Raw genomic sequence first — 17,203 nt, 5'->3', positions numbered from 1 at the left:
AGACTCCAGGCTCACTCTTGACTAAGTACGGAGTTTTCTCCGGGGGGCCTTCCAATCTCTCCTTATGGCAGGGCTGCTCTCGTTGCGTTCAGGAGGCGAGGACACCATGGGTACCAGCAGGCTTTATTGCAGGGGGAGGTATGGGCAAGGCCCAGGGAAAGCACAAACAGGCTGCCCTCCCTGGCATCCCCACCTCTAGAGTGAAGGTTGGACCTTTACAGCCAGACTGCAGAAGTGTCAGGGCGCCACCTGGTGGTGTCAGACACACTGGAAGGAAGGAGTTGGGGGCAGAGGTCTAGTGGAAATTTCCGTCTTGGGTGCCACACCCCAGTAACAGGAAGAACCCGGAGAAGAGTAAGAGGGCCCCCAAACCTGGGGAGGCGATAGTCTTTGGGGTAACTACTCACGCCAGCTCTTCAGGGACCAGAAACATTGTGCCTCTGGCTAAAAGCGCAGACAATCCGTGTGTTTTGTCGTTTCTCACCTCAAGAGGGGATGAAGTCACGGAGCGGTGACTTGAGCGGACCCTCAATGAAAATGCAAACTGGGAAACAGGACAAGTGCCCAAGAAGGGAATCCTGACGGGTACAATGTGTGGTAGTGGCTTCAGCCTGGCAGCTGCACTGTGACCCCCGCTCAGACCCACAGAGTCCGTTCCCTTTTGCACACGGGCAGGCTTGCTAGGGTAGGGAGCTCTGTTCTGCTTTCAGAATTACCCTTAAGTGGCAGAGCTGTGCATTCCTCCCTTTTATTACGCTTATCCTTATTTTCCTCTCCCGCCTTCCTTCTGTTCTGCAAAGTCTAGAATCACAGATCATTCTGTCCCCCACCTCACTCCATGCCCACTACAGGCTTCTCCCTGCTTCCCCAGCCTCCCCACGCCCTGCAGGAATAGCCTGGGAGGGGGCAAGAGGCCCACTAGTTGCACACCTAAGATGACCAGGCAGGGCAGCCCTGGCTTGGGTCCACCGAGCCAGTATCCCGAGTCTCCAGAGGCGTCCCAAGCGGGGCACAGGGCAGATAGTCCCAAGACTTTGCGGTCAGTTCGGCAGCGGATCGGGGGCTCCGAGCTAACGCGGCAGGAGACCCCCTTTGCAGGTCTGCAGTCAAGGTACAGGTGTCTGCCGAAGGCTGGACGGTGGAGGGGTGGAGGGGTCCGATCTGCCTGATGGGGTGAGAGCTCCCTGTCCTTCCCCTTCAGTAATGACCAGAAAGGGTCTCTGGGGCTGGCCGGGGGGACGCCCAGGCCCATCTGGGCAGTGGCGATGGTCACTTCTGGTGCCCAAGAGGGGCTTGTGCAGGAAAAGCAGCCGCCCTGTCTTCTTTGCCCGGGGGCCGCTGATTATGTGAGCCAGCTCCAGGTGACAGGCAAAGGGAGGCGATCCAGACCAGTCCAGCAGCTTCTGTGGCCCGCTCTGCCCCTCTTACCCCACCAGTTTGCTCCACTGGGTAGTACTGAAGAAGGGGTGGGCCTTGAGCCTGTTGACGCCACCTCCTCCAGCGCCCAGGCGCTGTGCAGGATCAAACTGCAGCAGCTGCGGAGAAAGCCCAGCGGGCTTGGCAGACCCTTGTCGCTGAGGCATGGGTTGACCTCAGCCGGGGTGAGGTGGTCAGTCACCACTCCCAGCTGCCCGGCCCACGGAACCCCCAGTGGTACCCTGGGGACACTAGCGGTGTCTGGCCACCAGCAAACGCCAATTTGTTGTCCCCAATCACCCTCCTGCACCCACATCAGACACCCACCGTTCATGCCAGGACTCTGCCCTCCCAGCACCCACCCTGGGGCCAGGAAGCTACCTCCTCTAGGCTGGCTGTGGCTCACCTCAGTCAGCAAAGAGGCCGCTGGGCGACTGAGCCACTCAGGCAGCTGGAGCTGGGTATGGGGCTGGATTCCCGAGGGGTGGCTCTGTGACAGTGCCTGGGAAGACACAGGGAGGGGCGCTCTGAGTAGACGACCCCAGGAACGTCTATACATCCCGGTGGCAGCCAGGATTTTTCTTTCCCCTGGGTCATGTCCCACGGGGATGGGGATGATAGTGGTCGCCTTCTGCTTTAGAGCTACCCAGTGCCAGGCTGCGGAAGATGCCGGACATCCCTTCTGCACGATTTCTACAGCAACCTTCAAAGTAAGTACTAGAATCCTCATTGTAAAGACAAGGAGCAGGCTCAGGGAGGTGAAGGGACTTTTCTGCTGGATTCAGGGTTTGAACCCAGCTCCTTCTGGCACCAAGCTTGCCAGAAGTTCTCAATCCTGGGTTGCCTTCAGGGTAGGCACTCTATCAGGAATGGCACTGGAACCGGTCCCCTTACAGAAGGAAGATCTCCAGAGCCGGCCATGGTATGCTGCCGTCAGGGCCGAGGCAGGACCTCTCTGCGTTCCAGAACGGTGCAGCTCTGGAGAGCGGAGCGGTCTTTCAGGGGTCAGAAATTGCTGCAAGAAGCAACCAGGAGGAAGGCCAGGGGCCCTGGGCTAGAGAAGCATCGGGAGGCAGAGACCACCCCACTCTGGGGATACCTGCAGCCAGGACAGTCAGAGGCCCTGGCTGTGGGACAAAAGAGGGCACCAGGATGGACCTCAGGCCACACTCCATTCGCTCCTGTCATTCCCTGCTCAAACCGCGGTCTGGCTGCTCCCTTGCTGCCTGCCCTAACCAGCCCCAGTGGGATGCTGAGCTCGTCGGGGAGGGCAGAGGCTGCCATCCTGAGCAAAGACGCCTGCAGGGGGGTGGGGGGATCTTGGAGCCTCTGGCTGACCCAGGCTGGACAGGACAGCTGCTGGCCTGGACGAAGCGGGCCCGCTCTCCTGTCCTTCAGCCAAGATCTGGGGGTTACAGCTCAGAAGGGTGCAAGTGGGGGGAATGGGCCGCGGGGAACAGAGAAGCTCGGGGGATGATTCAGCAGCCCTCCAGGAAAGAAGAGTTGGGCCCGATCCTATTCTCCCTCCAGACCTACACCCAGGCGTTCTCCAGAAACCTTCCCTGGCCATCCCAACTCAACCCGCATGTACCTAAGTTGACAGTCTCACTATTTCTAGCCACTAGCGTGGCAGGGGTGCTCAGTGTGTCTGTGACCTGGGTGGGAGTGACTTCCTAGGTCTCTCGTGGCCTGTGGGGGCAGGACATCGGCCCAAGGGCCAGGTCTTAGAGAACCAGGTGGCCTCCACCCCAATAAGGGCCCGTTGGACCAAGCCCAGCCCGTCCTGCACTCAGTGACACCCACCAGGGTTCCCCACCCTGCGTAGCTACTCACAGTTCCAGTCAGCAGTTCATACAGCAGAGACCCAAAGCTCCACCAGTCACAGGCTTCCGTCGGCTCAGAAATCCCACCCACCTCTGTGGGGATAAGAACACACATGTCCCAGCCTCACCCTGAAGGGCCGGTCCCCGCTCGGCTCGTCCTACCCGGACACGGCCCCTTCCCTCTCATCCTCAGCCACCCCGGCTCAACCCGCACAGGCACCCGAGATCTAGGGCCCCCGGCCCCTCTCTCCCTTCTTGCCTGGCGCACTGTAGAGATTGTCCAAAGCCTCCCTGCAGCAGTGGGGCTCTACCTCCGACCACTGGCCAAAATACGTGAGCCGGATGTGACCTTCTCGTCCAGTGCACGTAGGAATAACGGTGGACAAAAATTGTGGTTAGTCATCATTGAGCAGTTGGCATCGGGGAGGGGACTCCGGGGCTTCCCCCACCAGTCACAAAGCAGGAGCCAGGGGCTGCCCTGGGCGGAGACTCCCTAGGGCTTGGCCCCAGAAGGCCCAGAGACAACCTGGGAGCTGCTGCCCCGGAGTCTGGGTTGGGGGAGGGCTCGTTTCCCAGGCTCAACATCGGCCAACCAGACCGGGTCAGAATCCTGTGTGAAAAGGCCAGGGGGAGGCAGAGGAAGCAGATAACCTCTGAGGTCCCCTCGACTTTGGCGAACTCCCCTTCTCTGTCTGGAGGCTCCGGGGGCCCCCTCTGAGAGGCGGGGTAGGTCCCCTCCTCCCCAGGCCGGGCACCTACCTGTCTGGTCCAGAAGCAGGTTCCGGGGATTGAGATCTCGGCACAGCACCCCTTGCTCGTGCAGCGCCTCCAGCGCCACCAGTGTCTCCGCGGCCCACTGCCTCACCTGCTCTTCGTTCACGTGCCAGGCGCCCCTGCTGAACCCGGGGTGGGCCCCGTCTGCTAAGGGGTGGCTCGGACTTTTGCCTCGGCTGCAGGCCCCCAGCACCCGGACAGCTCCCTGATGAACCCAAGGGAGCCCCCACGAGGGCCTCGCATCCGAGCTGCGGCCGGGTCCCCGTCTGGCTTGGAGGTGCAGGCGGCCACTTGGGGCCCTCAGAAGGTCTGGGGGACAGAAAGTTTGGGTCCTGGCTGAAGGGCTACCTGCAGCCTCTCTCTGGGGATCGATGGCTGGGGCCCCCCTGGCTTGGGGGAGGCTCTGAGAAGTCCGCGGAGGCTCCAGCAGGATTCTGTCCTGCAGGCGGGCGGGTCCCAGGGGGAGCAGTGCTGGGGTCTGGAGGCTGAGGGGCGAGTTGAGCGAAGCCTTCATCCTCTCGGGGCCGGAGCCAGACTTGAGCCCAGACTGTTGGGGGTGCTCCTTGGAGAGCAAGTGGGACCAGAGTGTGCCTCCTGGGCCGTGCAGAGGAGCAGCGAGCATGGGGACAGGGGAGAAGAAGAGCGTGGACACCAGGTCCCCAACTCCTGCCTCCCCCCGCATCCAGCATGAACCCTCTGCCTTCCACACGCTCACCGCTGCCCAGAATGCCCTCTGCTATACTATATGCCATGACCCAAGGATGGGTCCCTTATTAAAAAAAATCATCACGGCAATAGGTGACCCAAAAATATCTGCTCTGTGAACCAACTGCTGTCCTTATAGCTTCAGTGACCACCCTCCCACGTGGCCACTCCAAAGGAATGGGCGCAGACTAGAAAAATGAAAAGAGGCCAAGACTGGAGGAAATGGTGACAAAAGGGGACATCTGCATAAGTGCCCTCTCCCCGCCCAGGATGTGACCTCCTCAAGCCATCCCCTGTCCCCCCGGCACCACGCACAGACCCACCACAACCTGATCCTGCCATCCTCCCCCCGGGGAAGGCTGGGACCCGTGGTCCATGCCACACGTCTGGTGCTTGGCGCCCCCTCCTCGTGCTTGGCGTTTTAAGGGGATAAAGAGGCCATGCCGAAGGCCCGGGGAGCTGACGGGGACCCCTCAGGCCCCCTCACCTTGCACATGCTCCAGGTGCAGGAAGATGGAATCCTCGCTCACAAAGTACCGAAGCAGCTTAGTCATGTAGGGCACACCGTGCGGGATGATGGTCAGCCGCTCCCGGTTCGCCACGGGACACCTGGACAGGCTCTGGGGAGAGAGCAGGCAGGTCGGCGAGGGACAGACCAGAGGGTGCTCAGCTAGGGGACATCCTAGCCTGGCTTCAGGGGCAAACACGTAAGGGATAGGAGCCACCCTGAGTAGCAGCTGCCTCCCCCCAGTTCCTGACCCGGCCCTCACCCCTCTCTCTCTCCACCATGGAATCCAGGCCCTCCACCCTCCGGAACAAGGATGGGGCAGTATGTGTGTTTGTCTGGAAGGCGGGGGCCGTGTTCAGGGACAGAACAAGCAGCTTGTAGATTTGGAGGGAGCCTGGTCCTCAGATACAGGTTCTGGGTAGGCGGCTCCCCAGAGGGTAGGTGAGGAAGTCCCAAGGGGAATACCGAACAGCAGGGGCCAAAGGAGCACCTGCCTTTACCACGAAGGTCCCTCCAGTCACTGGGTCCTGGACCAGCTGCACCTGCCAAAGTCCAGGAGGCACCGGTCAAGGCACGTGGTAGTTCCTGGGGCTCCGTGGCCCGAGCCCCAGCCCCCCAGGTGCCTCCACCAAGGCTGACTCACTCTAGGGCAGACAGGGAAGGCAGGTTTTTGTGGTGGGGTGTGCTCCTGGCCACGCCCCCACCCCCAAGCTGACATCAGTCCTGTCCTGCTTTTCCACCTTTGTTTCCTGTGGCATCAACGCACCTGCCACCTCCTCCAGGGGCCAGCCCTCGGGTCAGGCACGGGTCCCCGGATCTCCTCTCCAGAGCTCTCCGGGCCCACCCTCAGGGAGCTCTATCAACAGGGTCTAATTTCCTGTCTCCCCACTGGGCTGTGCGCAATGTGAGGGCAGGGAGCACACGCTGCCCGGCTCTGTGTGCCCAGAGTCCTACGCAGCGCAGGGGGATGCTAAGCACCCCCCACGTGCACAGGGAGTGATCCGTCCTGCAGGGCTTGAGGGTGTCACAGCGGGGCAGGACCTCAGAGCCAGTCACCTCTTCTGATCTCTTATTTTACAGGTGAAACAGCTGAGGTCGAGAACATAGCCCAAGGTCACCCATGAGCCAAGCCGGACCTGGGGGGGGGGGGGCACACAGATTTGGCATGCTCCTTTGGGTCCCTTCCCCCACCTGCCCCCAGTCCCCTTTTTAAAAACAGTCTTTCTCGGGGCGCCTGGGTGGCTCAGTCGGTTAAGCGGCCAGCGTAATGATCTCGCGGTTCGGGAGTTCGAGCCCCACGTCTGGCTCTCTGCTATCAGCGCTGAGCCTGCTGGGGATCTTCCGTCCTCTCTCTCGGCCCCTCCCCCGCGTACAGGCACACGTGCTTTCTCTCTCAAAAATAAATAGACATTAAAAAAACTGTTAAAAATCTACTCCCCTCAAAAAAAAAAAAAAAATAGCCTTGAAACTTCAAGATAGCCTTCCCTGGAGGCTATCTTTGGAGAGCAGCCCTCTCCTTCTGTTGCTTTTGGTCTAGGCAGTACTATGCCAATTGTTGGGTCAGGGTCTTGTTTGGAGCTGGGCCCTTGACTCATTTCTGGGATGGGCAGGAGTGGGCCCCAGCCGGAGGAGACAGCAGGAAGCATGTAGGGGCAGGAAGGCAGAAGACACAGCCAGATGACAGGCACAGGGAAGTAGGACCGGCACCCAGATGCTGTGACTCCTTGCTGTCTGCGCCCGGCAGCCACTCCCCCTGGTGGCAGGTGGGCGTCCCCCAGCCCCACCCCGAGGAAGGCCAGGCCACTGGGCAGTCACAAAGGCCGCAGCCTAGGACTGGGTGGGTTTAGATCCTGGGCAACTACACTGATTTTCTCATCTACCAAACGGGAATTACAAATGCCCGCCTTCCCTCATCCCTGGTGGGTCGAAGCCGTAAATAGAAAGGCCCTCTGTGAACATAAAGCCAGGAGAATGCCAGTTAGCACATTTGCCACATCACCCTGCCTCGCTGAACCTCAGAAGTACCTCCTTTTGTCAGCGGGACGACTCAAGCATAACGTGCCCTCAATAATCTGTAGTAATTGTCACTGATAAGGTTGTAGGGAAACCCCACGCTGGCTATAGAGCACTTCTTCTGTGCTAAGGGCTTTCTATAGGTTATTTAGTTTTATTCCCACAGTCCTACCAGGTCAGCGTTATTAGTGACCCAGTTTATTGATGAACAAGTTGAGGTTCAGAGAGGTTTTGTTACCTATAGTCCCACCGCTAAACAGTAGTAGAGCCAGGATTTGAATGCAGGCAGGGCTGATCCCAGAGCCCCAGAGACTTAACTGCAATGGGGCACAGCCAGATGACCATGGCACCTGCCCTCCCCTCTGGGCCTCAGCTCCCCCATCATCAGTGCCCTTCCTGAGGCAGCAGTGACACACGCTTTCTGACCACCAGAGGTCTCTCCTCCAACAGCCAGAGGTGGAACCCAGCCTGGCCCCAGCTCCTTAACCAAATTGGTGCAGTGTTTGAAAAAGCAAGCAAGAAAACTCTGGGGTCATTTAGAGAATCGAGTTTCCCACAAGTACTGACACCCTGGATAATTCCCCACCGTCCCTTGCCAAGTGGGATTCCCTACCACCTTGTCCTGGCTAAGGTCCTCTCACACAGAGTCCAAAAAGGCAGCAGTGAAGGCTGGGGAAGCCAGATAGAAAACTTGATCAGGGGCGCCTAGGGGGCTCAGTCGGTTGAGAGTCCAACTCTTGACTTTGGCTCAGATCATGATCCCAGGGCCGTGGGATTGAGCCCTGCATCAGGCTCTGTGCCAAGCACGGAGCCTACTTGGGCTTCGCTCTCTCTTACCCTCTGCCCCTCGTATATATGTATGTATGTATTACACACGTGCACACACACACACACCTACTGATCTAGAAAGAATTAGTCCGAAATATTAATAGCAATTATCTCGGAGCTAGGCAGGATGATGAGGAATATATACATATACTGCCTTAGTTTAAAATAGCTCAGGGGCGCCTGGGTGGCTCAGTCGGTTAAGCGTCCGACTTTGGCTCAGGTCATGATCTCACGGCTCATGAGTTCGAGCCCCACGTCGGGCTCTGTGCTGACGGTTCAAAGCCTGGAGCCTGCTTCGGATTCTGTGTCTCCCCCTCTCTCTGCCCCTCCCCTGCTCATGCTCTGTCTCTCTCTGTCTCAAAAATAAATAAAAACATTAACAACTTAAAAAAAATAATAAAATGAAATAAAATAGCTCAAAAGTAGCAGGGGCATTTTCCCATTAAAGCCAGCAAACAAAAACACCCCCTTCCTCTTGTGCTCAGGGCTATAGGGGGACCAGAGCACTAGTCGCTCGACTTCTACGAGCCTCTGTTTCATTCTCGTAATTGCAAGACAACTATTTTAAGTTTATTTATTTACTTTGAGAGAGAAACAGAATGAGCTGGGGAGGGGCAGAGAGAGGAGACAGAGGATCTGAAGTGGACTCTGTGCTGATAGCAGGGGGCCCAACGTGGGGCTCGAACTCACGAGCTGTGAGGTCATGGCCTGAGTCGAAGTCGGACGCTTAACCTACTGAGCCACCCAGGTGCCCCTGTAAGACAATTATTAAAAGGCAGCACCGTCCAATGGAACGTGAAGGAAATATATATCTGCACTGCCCAATACAGAAACCAGTGAACATATGTAAGGCTATCAAGCCCTTGAGTTGTGGTTGGTATGAATAAGAAGGAGAATATTTAATTTTAACTTAAATAGTGTTATGTGGCTAAGGACTACTGTATGAGGCTGTCCAGTATAGTGCTTTTTCCCCCCAGGGTGACTGAAGGGGTTTAATGCAACAGTTTTGCAAATAAGAACGTGCCGTACTAATTAATGTCAGGCGACTATTGTTATTTGGAAGGTGGAGGGCAGTTCTGGGTGCCCTTTTCACCTTTCTATAAAGAGAATTTTTTTTTTTCCAGGATACCCACGGAGTTCTTGGGACCTGGAACAATTAAAGCTCTGGTGAAACACATTAACCCTTCCTTTCAAAATGCCCAAAGTATCAAAATCCCAGGAAGAATCTCTCATGGGGCAAAAGTTTCAAGCAGATTCTCAAACTCCAAGGCCCACAGGGGCTGGCCTGTGAACCAAGGGGACAGAGCAGGGACAGGAGCAAACCAGGGGACTGGTGTCCCAAAGAGGCAGCCCCTGGGGCACCTGGGTGGCTCAGCCGCTTAAGCGTCTGACTCTTGATTTCGGCTCAGGTCATGACCTCACGGTTGTGAGATGGGGCTCCGTGAAGGGTGGCGTGGAGCCTGCTTAAGATTCTCTCTCCCTCTCCCTCCTCTCCCACTCATTCACGGGTCCTTCCTCTCTCTCAAAACAAAACAAACAAACAAACACAGGCAGCCTCCCCCACCACTCCTGGCTGCCACGTGAGATTGTGAGCCAGCGTTTCCAAATCTTCCAATTTTGCAGGAGAAGCAGGAAATCTGGACTTCTATACGAAACCTGCCAATTTTTAAATGTTGGTAAGTAATGATAACTCTAAAAAACACCCCTGTGTTCGGGCCAAAAAAACAAGAAGTGACTTGGATGGCCTTCTTTTTCTTCCCCATCCCTGGCTCCTAGAGGAGGCTCAGCAATTGTGTGGTGAGGTCTCTCAGGCCTCCCGTGCTCCCTGAGAGCAAACCCCCAGGTATTCTCGTCAGAGGCCTATCTAGTCCCTGACCCACCTGCCTAGACGTTCCCAGCAAACCCTCTACCCCTGCCAGTACCTCTTTATTCCCCAGGGGTCCCTAGGGACCCCCAGCCCAGTTAACCCAACAACTGGCCCTCCAGGCTTCGTGAGCAAGCCCTTTGCCACCCCCTGGCTCTGTGGACTGCTGGCCCGCGCTGCCCTCCCGCCCGGATGTGCCTGGGCAGCGTTGCAGAATGGAACGCACTGATAGCACATCCGGGCCCGGCTGCAGGGACCTGGGCCCAGTGGCCCTAACATCTCTCCTAATTTGGGGAAGATGGTGTTCCTGACTTGGAAATGAAACCGGGAAAGGAAGCAGGATCTCAGGAGGGAGGTGGAGTAGGTAAGCCAGGTGCCCAAGAAAGGGTAAAAAAAGGAAAGAAACTCAGCCTCAAGGCAGAATGGTTGGGCTTGGCCTTAATTTGTGCTTTCCATCCACCCAGACACGGGCCTCAGAACACTGGATTCTGAAAATGCTTTGCATATGCGTGTCCGGGGGTTAAACAAATTCGGGAAATTTTATCATAGACCTCCTTCTTGGAAACTCATGGTATATACAATAGCATCCTAAAAGCTCTGCAAACTCCTAAAATTAAACACAAAAAAACAAAAACAAACAAACAAACAAAAAAAACACAACAAAGTCATGTAACTTTAACTCACTGTAACCCAAACTTGTTTGACCTGGAACCCCTCTGTCCACAACACCTGTAGTTCAGTATGATCCCACAGGGGGAAAAGGTGGTGGCAGTCACCTCCCAGCCCCTCTGTGGGAGCGGCTGTGCTTGGCTGGGGCCACACAGGCTAGTGCTGTTGGAGGGAAGTCATATGGAAGCTGGCCGGGCCTTGGCTGACAGACTGGGGCCTGTTCCAGGGACCTGGGAGGAGCAGCTGGGGGACGGCTGGGGGACGGGAAGCCTGCACGCCCCATCCCCCTCGCTCTTGTCACTAGCATTTACAGCCATCAAACACGTATCAAAAATTTTAGTGTGTGCCAGGCCTTTCCCAAAAATTATTTCATTTTAGTTCCCACATGCCCCCTTGAGGGCTGGAATCTTACCCCACTTACACATGACGAAACCAACGGGAGGGGAAGGGGTTCGCTGTGGCCATGCCGTGCACTGAGCAGATGTCCTTTGTGGGCTCCCAGGCCCGGCAAAATCCCCAAATCCCCAGAGGAGTATTTCAACTCCAGATTCCTGGGCTCAACCCTGGAGTACTGACTCAATAGGCTGAGGGTGGGGCCCAGGCATCTCTTTTCAGGAAGCTTCTCAGGTGATTCTGATGAACCGTGGTGTTGAGAACTTGAGAACGAAGCCCTTTAGCAACTACTCAGGTGTTGGTGGTGTTGAGAACGCAGCCCTTTAGCAACTACTCAGGTGTTGCCTGGGTCGGGCAGAGGGCAGTTGAATATTGGTTCAGATCTCATGTGACCCCACTGTCTGTCCTTCCGAGTCCCCCACTCTAATGACTGTCCCGCGTACAGGCTGGGATGTCAGCTCCTACCTTCCTACCTGGCCCCCAATTAAGGCAAAGGGCCTCAGATGGGGTCAGCACAAGGGTGGGGGGGTGGGTTCCAGGAGGGAAAGGGCAGAGCTGCCGAGGCCCCTCTGGGAGCTGGGACCCTCTGCAGGGCAGGCTTCTGGATTGGAGTGCATCCACCACAGGAACCCCTCAGCTACCCCTGGTGGGGAGACCCTGGCCTCGGCCTGGGGCGCAGAGTGAGGAGGAAGGGGAGTGAGCAGGGCTGTGCATGCTGGGAGAGCTCCCTGCCGGCTGCTTGTCCTGGGGCTTCTGTCTTGAATCTCTGAGGGTGTGGCTTTCAGTCTGAGCCAAGGGCTGTGGAAAAGGGACTGTCTGCCTCTTCTGTTCCCAATTTTCTCTCCAGGACCTGACTGATGTGTGCCGGGGTGGGAGAAGGGTGGGGAACCACTGGACACAGCTGCTCTCCTCCCCTCGGACCCTCTGACCCCTTTCGGGCCCCTTCTGGAAGAGTGGGGGTAGCTGCTCTCTCTCCCCACCCACCACCCCCATCTGCATACACCGCCTTCTCCCCACCCGCAGCACCCCACTGTGGCTGTCCGCTCACTCACCTTCTCGATGACCCCGACCACCCTGCAGCCCCTCAGCTGCTCCAGGGCAGAGCTCAGTGTGCGGATGGGCCGGAGCCTCAGGCTGCTGAAACCCTGCGGAGGAGGGAGACAGACCACACAGCCTCAGGGCCCAGCCCCCGTCAGGCACTGCCTTCTCACCAGGCCCTCCTCCAGCTGCCAGGACAGAGGCGCGGGCACAAGGGGCAGAACCAGGGTACAAGCAGCCCCCCCCCCCCACCTCACAGGGAGCGGAGAAGCCGGCCCCGACTGGCAGAGGCCCACACCTGCCCAGGGTGGTCACCCCATCCTCGACACTCGGCCCCCAGGCAGCCCTCCTCCAAGACCCAGGGGGTTCTCAGGCTTCAGAAACCCTGTGTAGGAAGGAAGCCCCATCCATAGGAGGCAGGCGCCCCCAGGGAGGGGGAGAAAGCCTGGGACCGTGTGGGTCTCAGGGAACACGCCTCGAGGACCAAGGCATGCGGCCCAGGCACCTGCGCCGGGGAAAAGCCGCGGAATAAGACGCAGAAGAGTAAATACATTTACAATGTATTTAATGTATACATTTACAATGTATACATTTAATGTATTTACATGTATTTACATTTAATGTATCCATTTACAATGTAATTATAAATACTGCAGTGTATTTATCGAAGAAAATCCAAGTATATAAGTGGACCCACGCAGTTCAAACCTGTTTCGTTCAAGGGTCAGCTGCACTCACTGCAGCTCAAACAGAGCTCAGTTCAAGCTCAAACAGATGTGGGAGACTTTGAGAGAGAGAGAGAGAGAGAGAGAGAGTGTGTGTGTGTGTGTGTGTGTGTGTGTGTGTGTGTGTGTGTGTTTACCCCGTGTGGGGGTGAGACTGGCCTGGAGATGATTCACTAAGCGTTTGAAGGGAGCTAGGAGTGTGTGGGAGACAGAGGAAGCTTGGGGAGAACCTGGCTCGCACAGCCACCTGCCCTGCCCTGCAGCCCGGGATGTGAGGTGACAGCCATCTGGCCCTGGCCTGGGGGGGCTGGGGGCGTGGCTCAGCTCTCTCCCTCCAGGGCCCTCAGGCCTTTGGGGAGCAGTCCCCCTCACCGTGCCAGGGCTTGCTCCTCCTCCCAGAGTCCTCTGCAGGTGGCAGTTGAAGATCTCCTCGGCCCGCCGCAGATACTTGGTAATTTTCAGCTTCACAGCCTCGCGTCGCTCCTTATTGGGGTCGACTGTGGGACAATGGGGTCACCGGGACCCACCCCGGCCTTGGAGGGCTGGGGTTCTGGCTCCCTCTGCCCACCCCCTGCCCTCCACAGGACAGAGTGCCTACTTGGGAGGCCGGCCGCAGACTGTTCCCCAGCCCTCGTCCGGGTGGGAGACGGGCAGGTGGGGAGCGGAAGATGGGGGGAGAGGCTGGGAACCGTGGTCACCCTCAGCCTACTGCACTTCACAGTTGGCACCCACCACCTTGCTGGCTGCTGTCACACCCCGGGAAAGAACAGACTGGGGATTTCCGCATCCGTTTTCAGAGAAAGGAGACAGAAGCTCCCAGAGAACGTCCCTCTGTCACCTCTGGTGCCCAGTGTGAAAAGGCCAGAGTGGGGACTGGGATTGGAGGACAAACTAATTCACTGGGCAGTCTGAAGCTCAGGAACTGGGGGTCTCTTTGGCAGGGGGCGGGGTAGGAAGCCTGAAGCAGGGCCCGACTCCCACCCCCAGCCTGACCACGCTCAGGGATCTCAACCTGGCCACAGGGCCACCCTCTCCCCCCGGCTTGAAAATGCCTCACTTCGCCCCAAACAGGCTGCTCTCTCTCTCTGGAGCACCACCTGGGTTCGGCTGGACAATATACCTACTGTTCTTCAGTGCTCAGATTAAAGTTTTGACTTCTAGAAAATACCCTATGCTAGCCCAGCCTGGCCTCAATTTCTCTCTTCCCTCCCCTCACTTCCTCCTCATTGCTCTTCCCACCTGAGATCATAATTATTAATTGTCATATGTATCCTCCTCCCCCAGAGGGCAGGAGCCCGACACTACTCCAGGGACAGGCGCTGGGTCAAGCACCCAGCCTCTGGAGCCCAGACTCTTCAAACCTCAGCTTGCCACTTGATAGCTATGGAACCTTAGGCAAGTTATTTCACTGCCTGATGCCTCAGTTTTCTCAACTGGAAAATAGGAAAGAGGGCGCCTGGGTGGCTGGGTCGGTTGAGCTTCAGACTTTGGCTCAGGTCATGATCTCGCGGTCTGTGAGTTTGAGCCCCGCGTCAGGCTCTGCGCTGACAGCTCAGAGCCTGGAGCCTGCTTCGGATTCTGTGTCTCCCTCTCTCTCTGACCCTCCCCTGTTCATGCTCTGTCTCTCTCTGTCTCAAAAATAAGTAAACATTTTAAAAAAATTAAAAAAAAAGAAAATAGGAATAAAAATAGTTCCTATATGGGTGCCGGTTAAGCATCCGACCCTTGATTTTGGCTCAGGTCATGATCTCATGGTTCCTGAGTTGGAGCCCTGCATTGGGCTCTGCGCTGACAGTGCAGAACCTGCTTGGGATTCTCTCTCTCTCTCTCTCTCTCTGCCCCTCCTCAACTCACTTTCTCAAAAAACAAAACAAAACAAACCTTAAAAAAAATTTCTAAGTTTTTCTTTTTTAATGTTTATTTATTTTTGAGACAGAGAGAGACAGAGCATGAGCAGGGGAGGGACAGAGAGAGAGGGAGACTCAGAATTCGAAGCAGGCTCCAGGCCACGAGTTGTCAGCACAGAGCTTGACTCGGGGCTCAAACCCACGAACCGTGAGATCATAACCTGAGCTGAAGTCAGCCGCTTAGCCAACTGAGCCACCCAGGTGCCCCAAAACTTTAAAAAATATTTTTTAATTAATAAAAAAAATAGTTCCTATATACTTGGAACTACAACAACATATATAGTAATTTCTGTTACCGTGAGGCTCAAATGAATTAATACAGGTAAAGCCCTTAGACCAGTGTCTGGTATAGGAACTGCTCAATAAATGCCAGCTGTTAATACTGGCCTTCCCTTGGGGCACCTGGGTGGCTCAGTCGGTTAAGCGTCCGACTTCGGCTCAGGTCACGATCTCGTGGTCCGTGAGTTCGAGCCCCGCGGCGGGCTCTGGGCTGATGGCTCGGAGCCTGGAGCCTGCTTCCAATTCTGTGTCTCCCTCTCTCTCTGCCCCTCCCCCGTTCATGCTCTGTCTCTCTCTCTCTCAAAAATAAATAAACATTAAAAAAAATTAAAAAAAAAATACTGTCCTTCCCAGCAGGGCCAGCCTAGAGCCCTGTTCACTCAGCACAGATGGACAGAGGTCGGGGCAAGCCCTAAGCTGGCCCTTCCCCACTGGCCCTCGTCCCTGCCCAGCCCAGCCCTCACCGTGCACGCCTCGCAGCAGGACGTCCACGCCGTTCTGGTAGTGGTTGAAGGCGGCCTCATAGTCCTCGCTGACATCACGCTCCAGGGCCAGTCGGATCTGCGTGGCTGCATCTACCAGGTAGTCACGTTTGGTCACGTCCGGGGCCCCAGGAGCCACCAGGCTGCGAATCTGCTCCAGGTACACACGGGCCTGGGACCGTGCGCGGGAGCAAGGCTCAGGCTCCAGGCCTGGGCCAGGAGGGCACTCGCAGGCCACCAGGCTCATGGCTGTTGTCCTGCAGCGGTGACCTGAAATAAACAGATGCTTTAGGGAGGCCCCAGCTGGGAACAACACCCCATCTGCCTCCTGATTTCCTCCACTGAAAATTGGGAGATTAAGGGCTGGAGGGATCAGAGCTGATGTGGGTAACATCCCTCTACGGAGCCAGACCTTTTGTAAATGGTAATAATAATAGAATAATAACCTGCTCAGGGCTCTTCCTTTCCATTCAAATTCAGATCAGCAGATATTTTTTGAGGACTGAGAGAACTGAGGGCATTTGTGATCCAGAGTTGCCCTCAGAGTTGTCTCCACAGACAAACTAGCATCTACTACATGGTAAACATACGATGGCCACACACGGAGGCTGTTCCTCACACTGTTCCCTCCATCCTGCCTGTTCTCCTGCTCACACTCCGCCTACAGGAATCTCATTTATCCTTCAGGGTTCGGTGGTGGCACTTCTCTGAACAGAATAAATGGCCCCTGCTTCATTTATTTTCTTTGGTGCCAAGGTCAGCCAAATGAAAACTCCCCACCTACACACACACAGAGTTAGGCACAAGGCCTGGCCTTAAAGCCTGTGGGCCAATGAAATGACTGAGTGGCAGATTCTGGATGAAGTTAGAGGAAGGAGGATAGGGTCAACCCAGCCCTAGGGAGGGGGTGGCCCTGTCCTCCAGGCTCTGAGTAGGCCAGGGAGGCCACGTGGCCTCCAAGTACCTGACAGCAGCTCCTCCCTGAGCAGTGTGTGACACGAGTGGCCAAAGGGATAGGAGCAGTGGCTTCAGGAAAGGAAAGGGCTCAGAGAGAAGCCAGCAGGGATGCCTCTGCCCCCTACTGCAGCGCAGCAGCACCTGTGCTCTCTCAGGGCCCATTGGGAAGGGCAGGGCCTGCACTTCCAAGTCTAGGCCACTTGTGCCTCTGTAGAATGAGGGAACAGAGCAGGACGGGGAGTGGGGCGGGGAGGGAAACCCACATCCTCAAGCCAGCGGGGCCTGAACCAAGGCCAGGTCACAGCCCCGGGGGGGGGGGGGGGGGGGGGGGGGGGAAGGGGGGCGGTGGAGAGAAGGAGGGAGGGAAGCCGCACTCTCCTTGCTCCGCCCTGCCACCGAGAACATACAGCCCTGAGGCCTGTCTTCGGGGGTACCGAGGCCGATGGGCTGGGCTGCTCGAGTCGGGCCCCGGCCTCAGGGGGCCACCCTGCCGGGCTCTGTCCTGCGGGGCAGGGATACGGGGCCGCGCCTGGACAAGGGAAGCGGCGCGCCCAGCCTGCGAGTCCCGGCGCGCAAGATGCGCCGCGCCGCGCGGTCGGGCAGAGGAAAGCGGGCCGGGGGAGTGAGAGGAGGGGACACCGTCGCCTGGAGGCCCGGGGGATGGAGGAGGAGCCGGACAAACCCCGTACCTGCCCGAGCCAGGAGCTCGGTCCGCGCGGCCAGACCCAGCCCTGCCGCCACCGCCCCTTCACTCCGGCGGGCGACCGTGAACCACCCGTGGCCGCCTAGCGCCCTCCAGCCAGGTGCAGGGGTCTGGCCGGG

At 57.2% G+C, this 17,203-nt stretch overlaps 1 protein-coding gene across 1 annotated transcript; it reads right to left on the bottom strand.

Moving 5' to 3' along the window:
- Positions 1–107: 107 nt before the first annotated feature.
- RPS6KL1 (ribosomal protein S6 kinase like 1) lies at positions 108–17,203 on the bottom strand. The gene is made up of 11 exons (XM_086709255.1): positions 17,071–17,203; positions 15,407–15,694; positions 13,129–13,253; positions 12,046–12,138; positions 5,721–5,768; positions 5,206–5,338; positions 3,999–4,607; positions 3,499–3,588; positions 3,250–3,332; positions 1,823–1,918; positions 108–1,535 (listed from the first exon to the last, which is right to left on the bottom strand). The coding sequence occupies exons 2-11, from the start codon at positions 15,669–15,671 to the stop codon at positions 1,425–1,427; spliced, it is 1,653 nt and encodes a 550-aa protein (XP_086565381.1). The 5' UTR covers positions 15,672–15,694; positions 17,071–17,203; the 3' UTR covers positions 108–1,424.

This window comes from Puma concolor, chromosome B3 (genome assembly GCF_028749965.1).
Source record: "Puma concolor isolate L17-30 chromosome B3, mPumCon1.1.hap2, whole genome shotgun sequence".
Classification (NCBI taxonomy): domain Eukaryota; kingdom Metazoa; phylum Chordata; class Mammalia; order Carnivora; family Felidae; genus Puma; species Puma concolor.
Note: the sequence above shows the minus strand (reverse complement) of the source record. Positions and strands in the feature narration are given on the sequence as shown.

Excerpts from the sequence above, each read along its gene's own strand:
- RPS6KL1 (XM_086709255.1), bottom strand. The coding sequence starts at position 15,671 with ATGAGCCTGGTGGCCTGCGAGTGCCCTCCTGGCCCAGGCCTGGAGCCT. Across the intron at positions 3,589-3,998 it reads CCTGCTTCTGGACCAGACAG|GTCACATCCGGCTCACGTAT; the intron begins GTAGGTGCCCGG and ends CTGGACGAGAAG. Across the intron at positions 3,333-3,498 it reads CAATCTCTACAGTGCGCCAG|AGGTGGGTGGGATTTCTGAG; the intron begins GCAAGAAGGGAG and ends TTATCCCCACAG.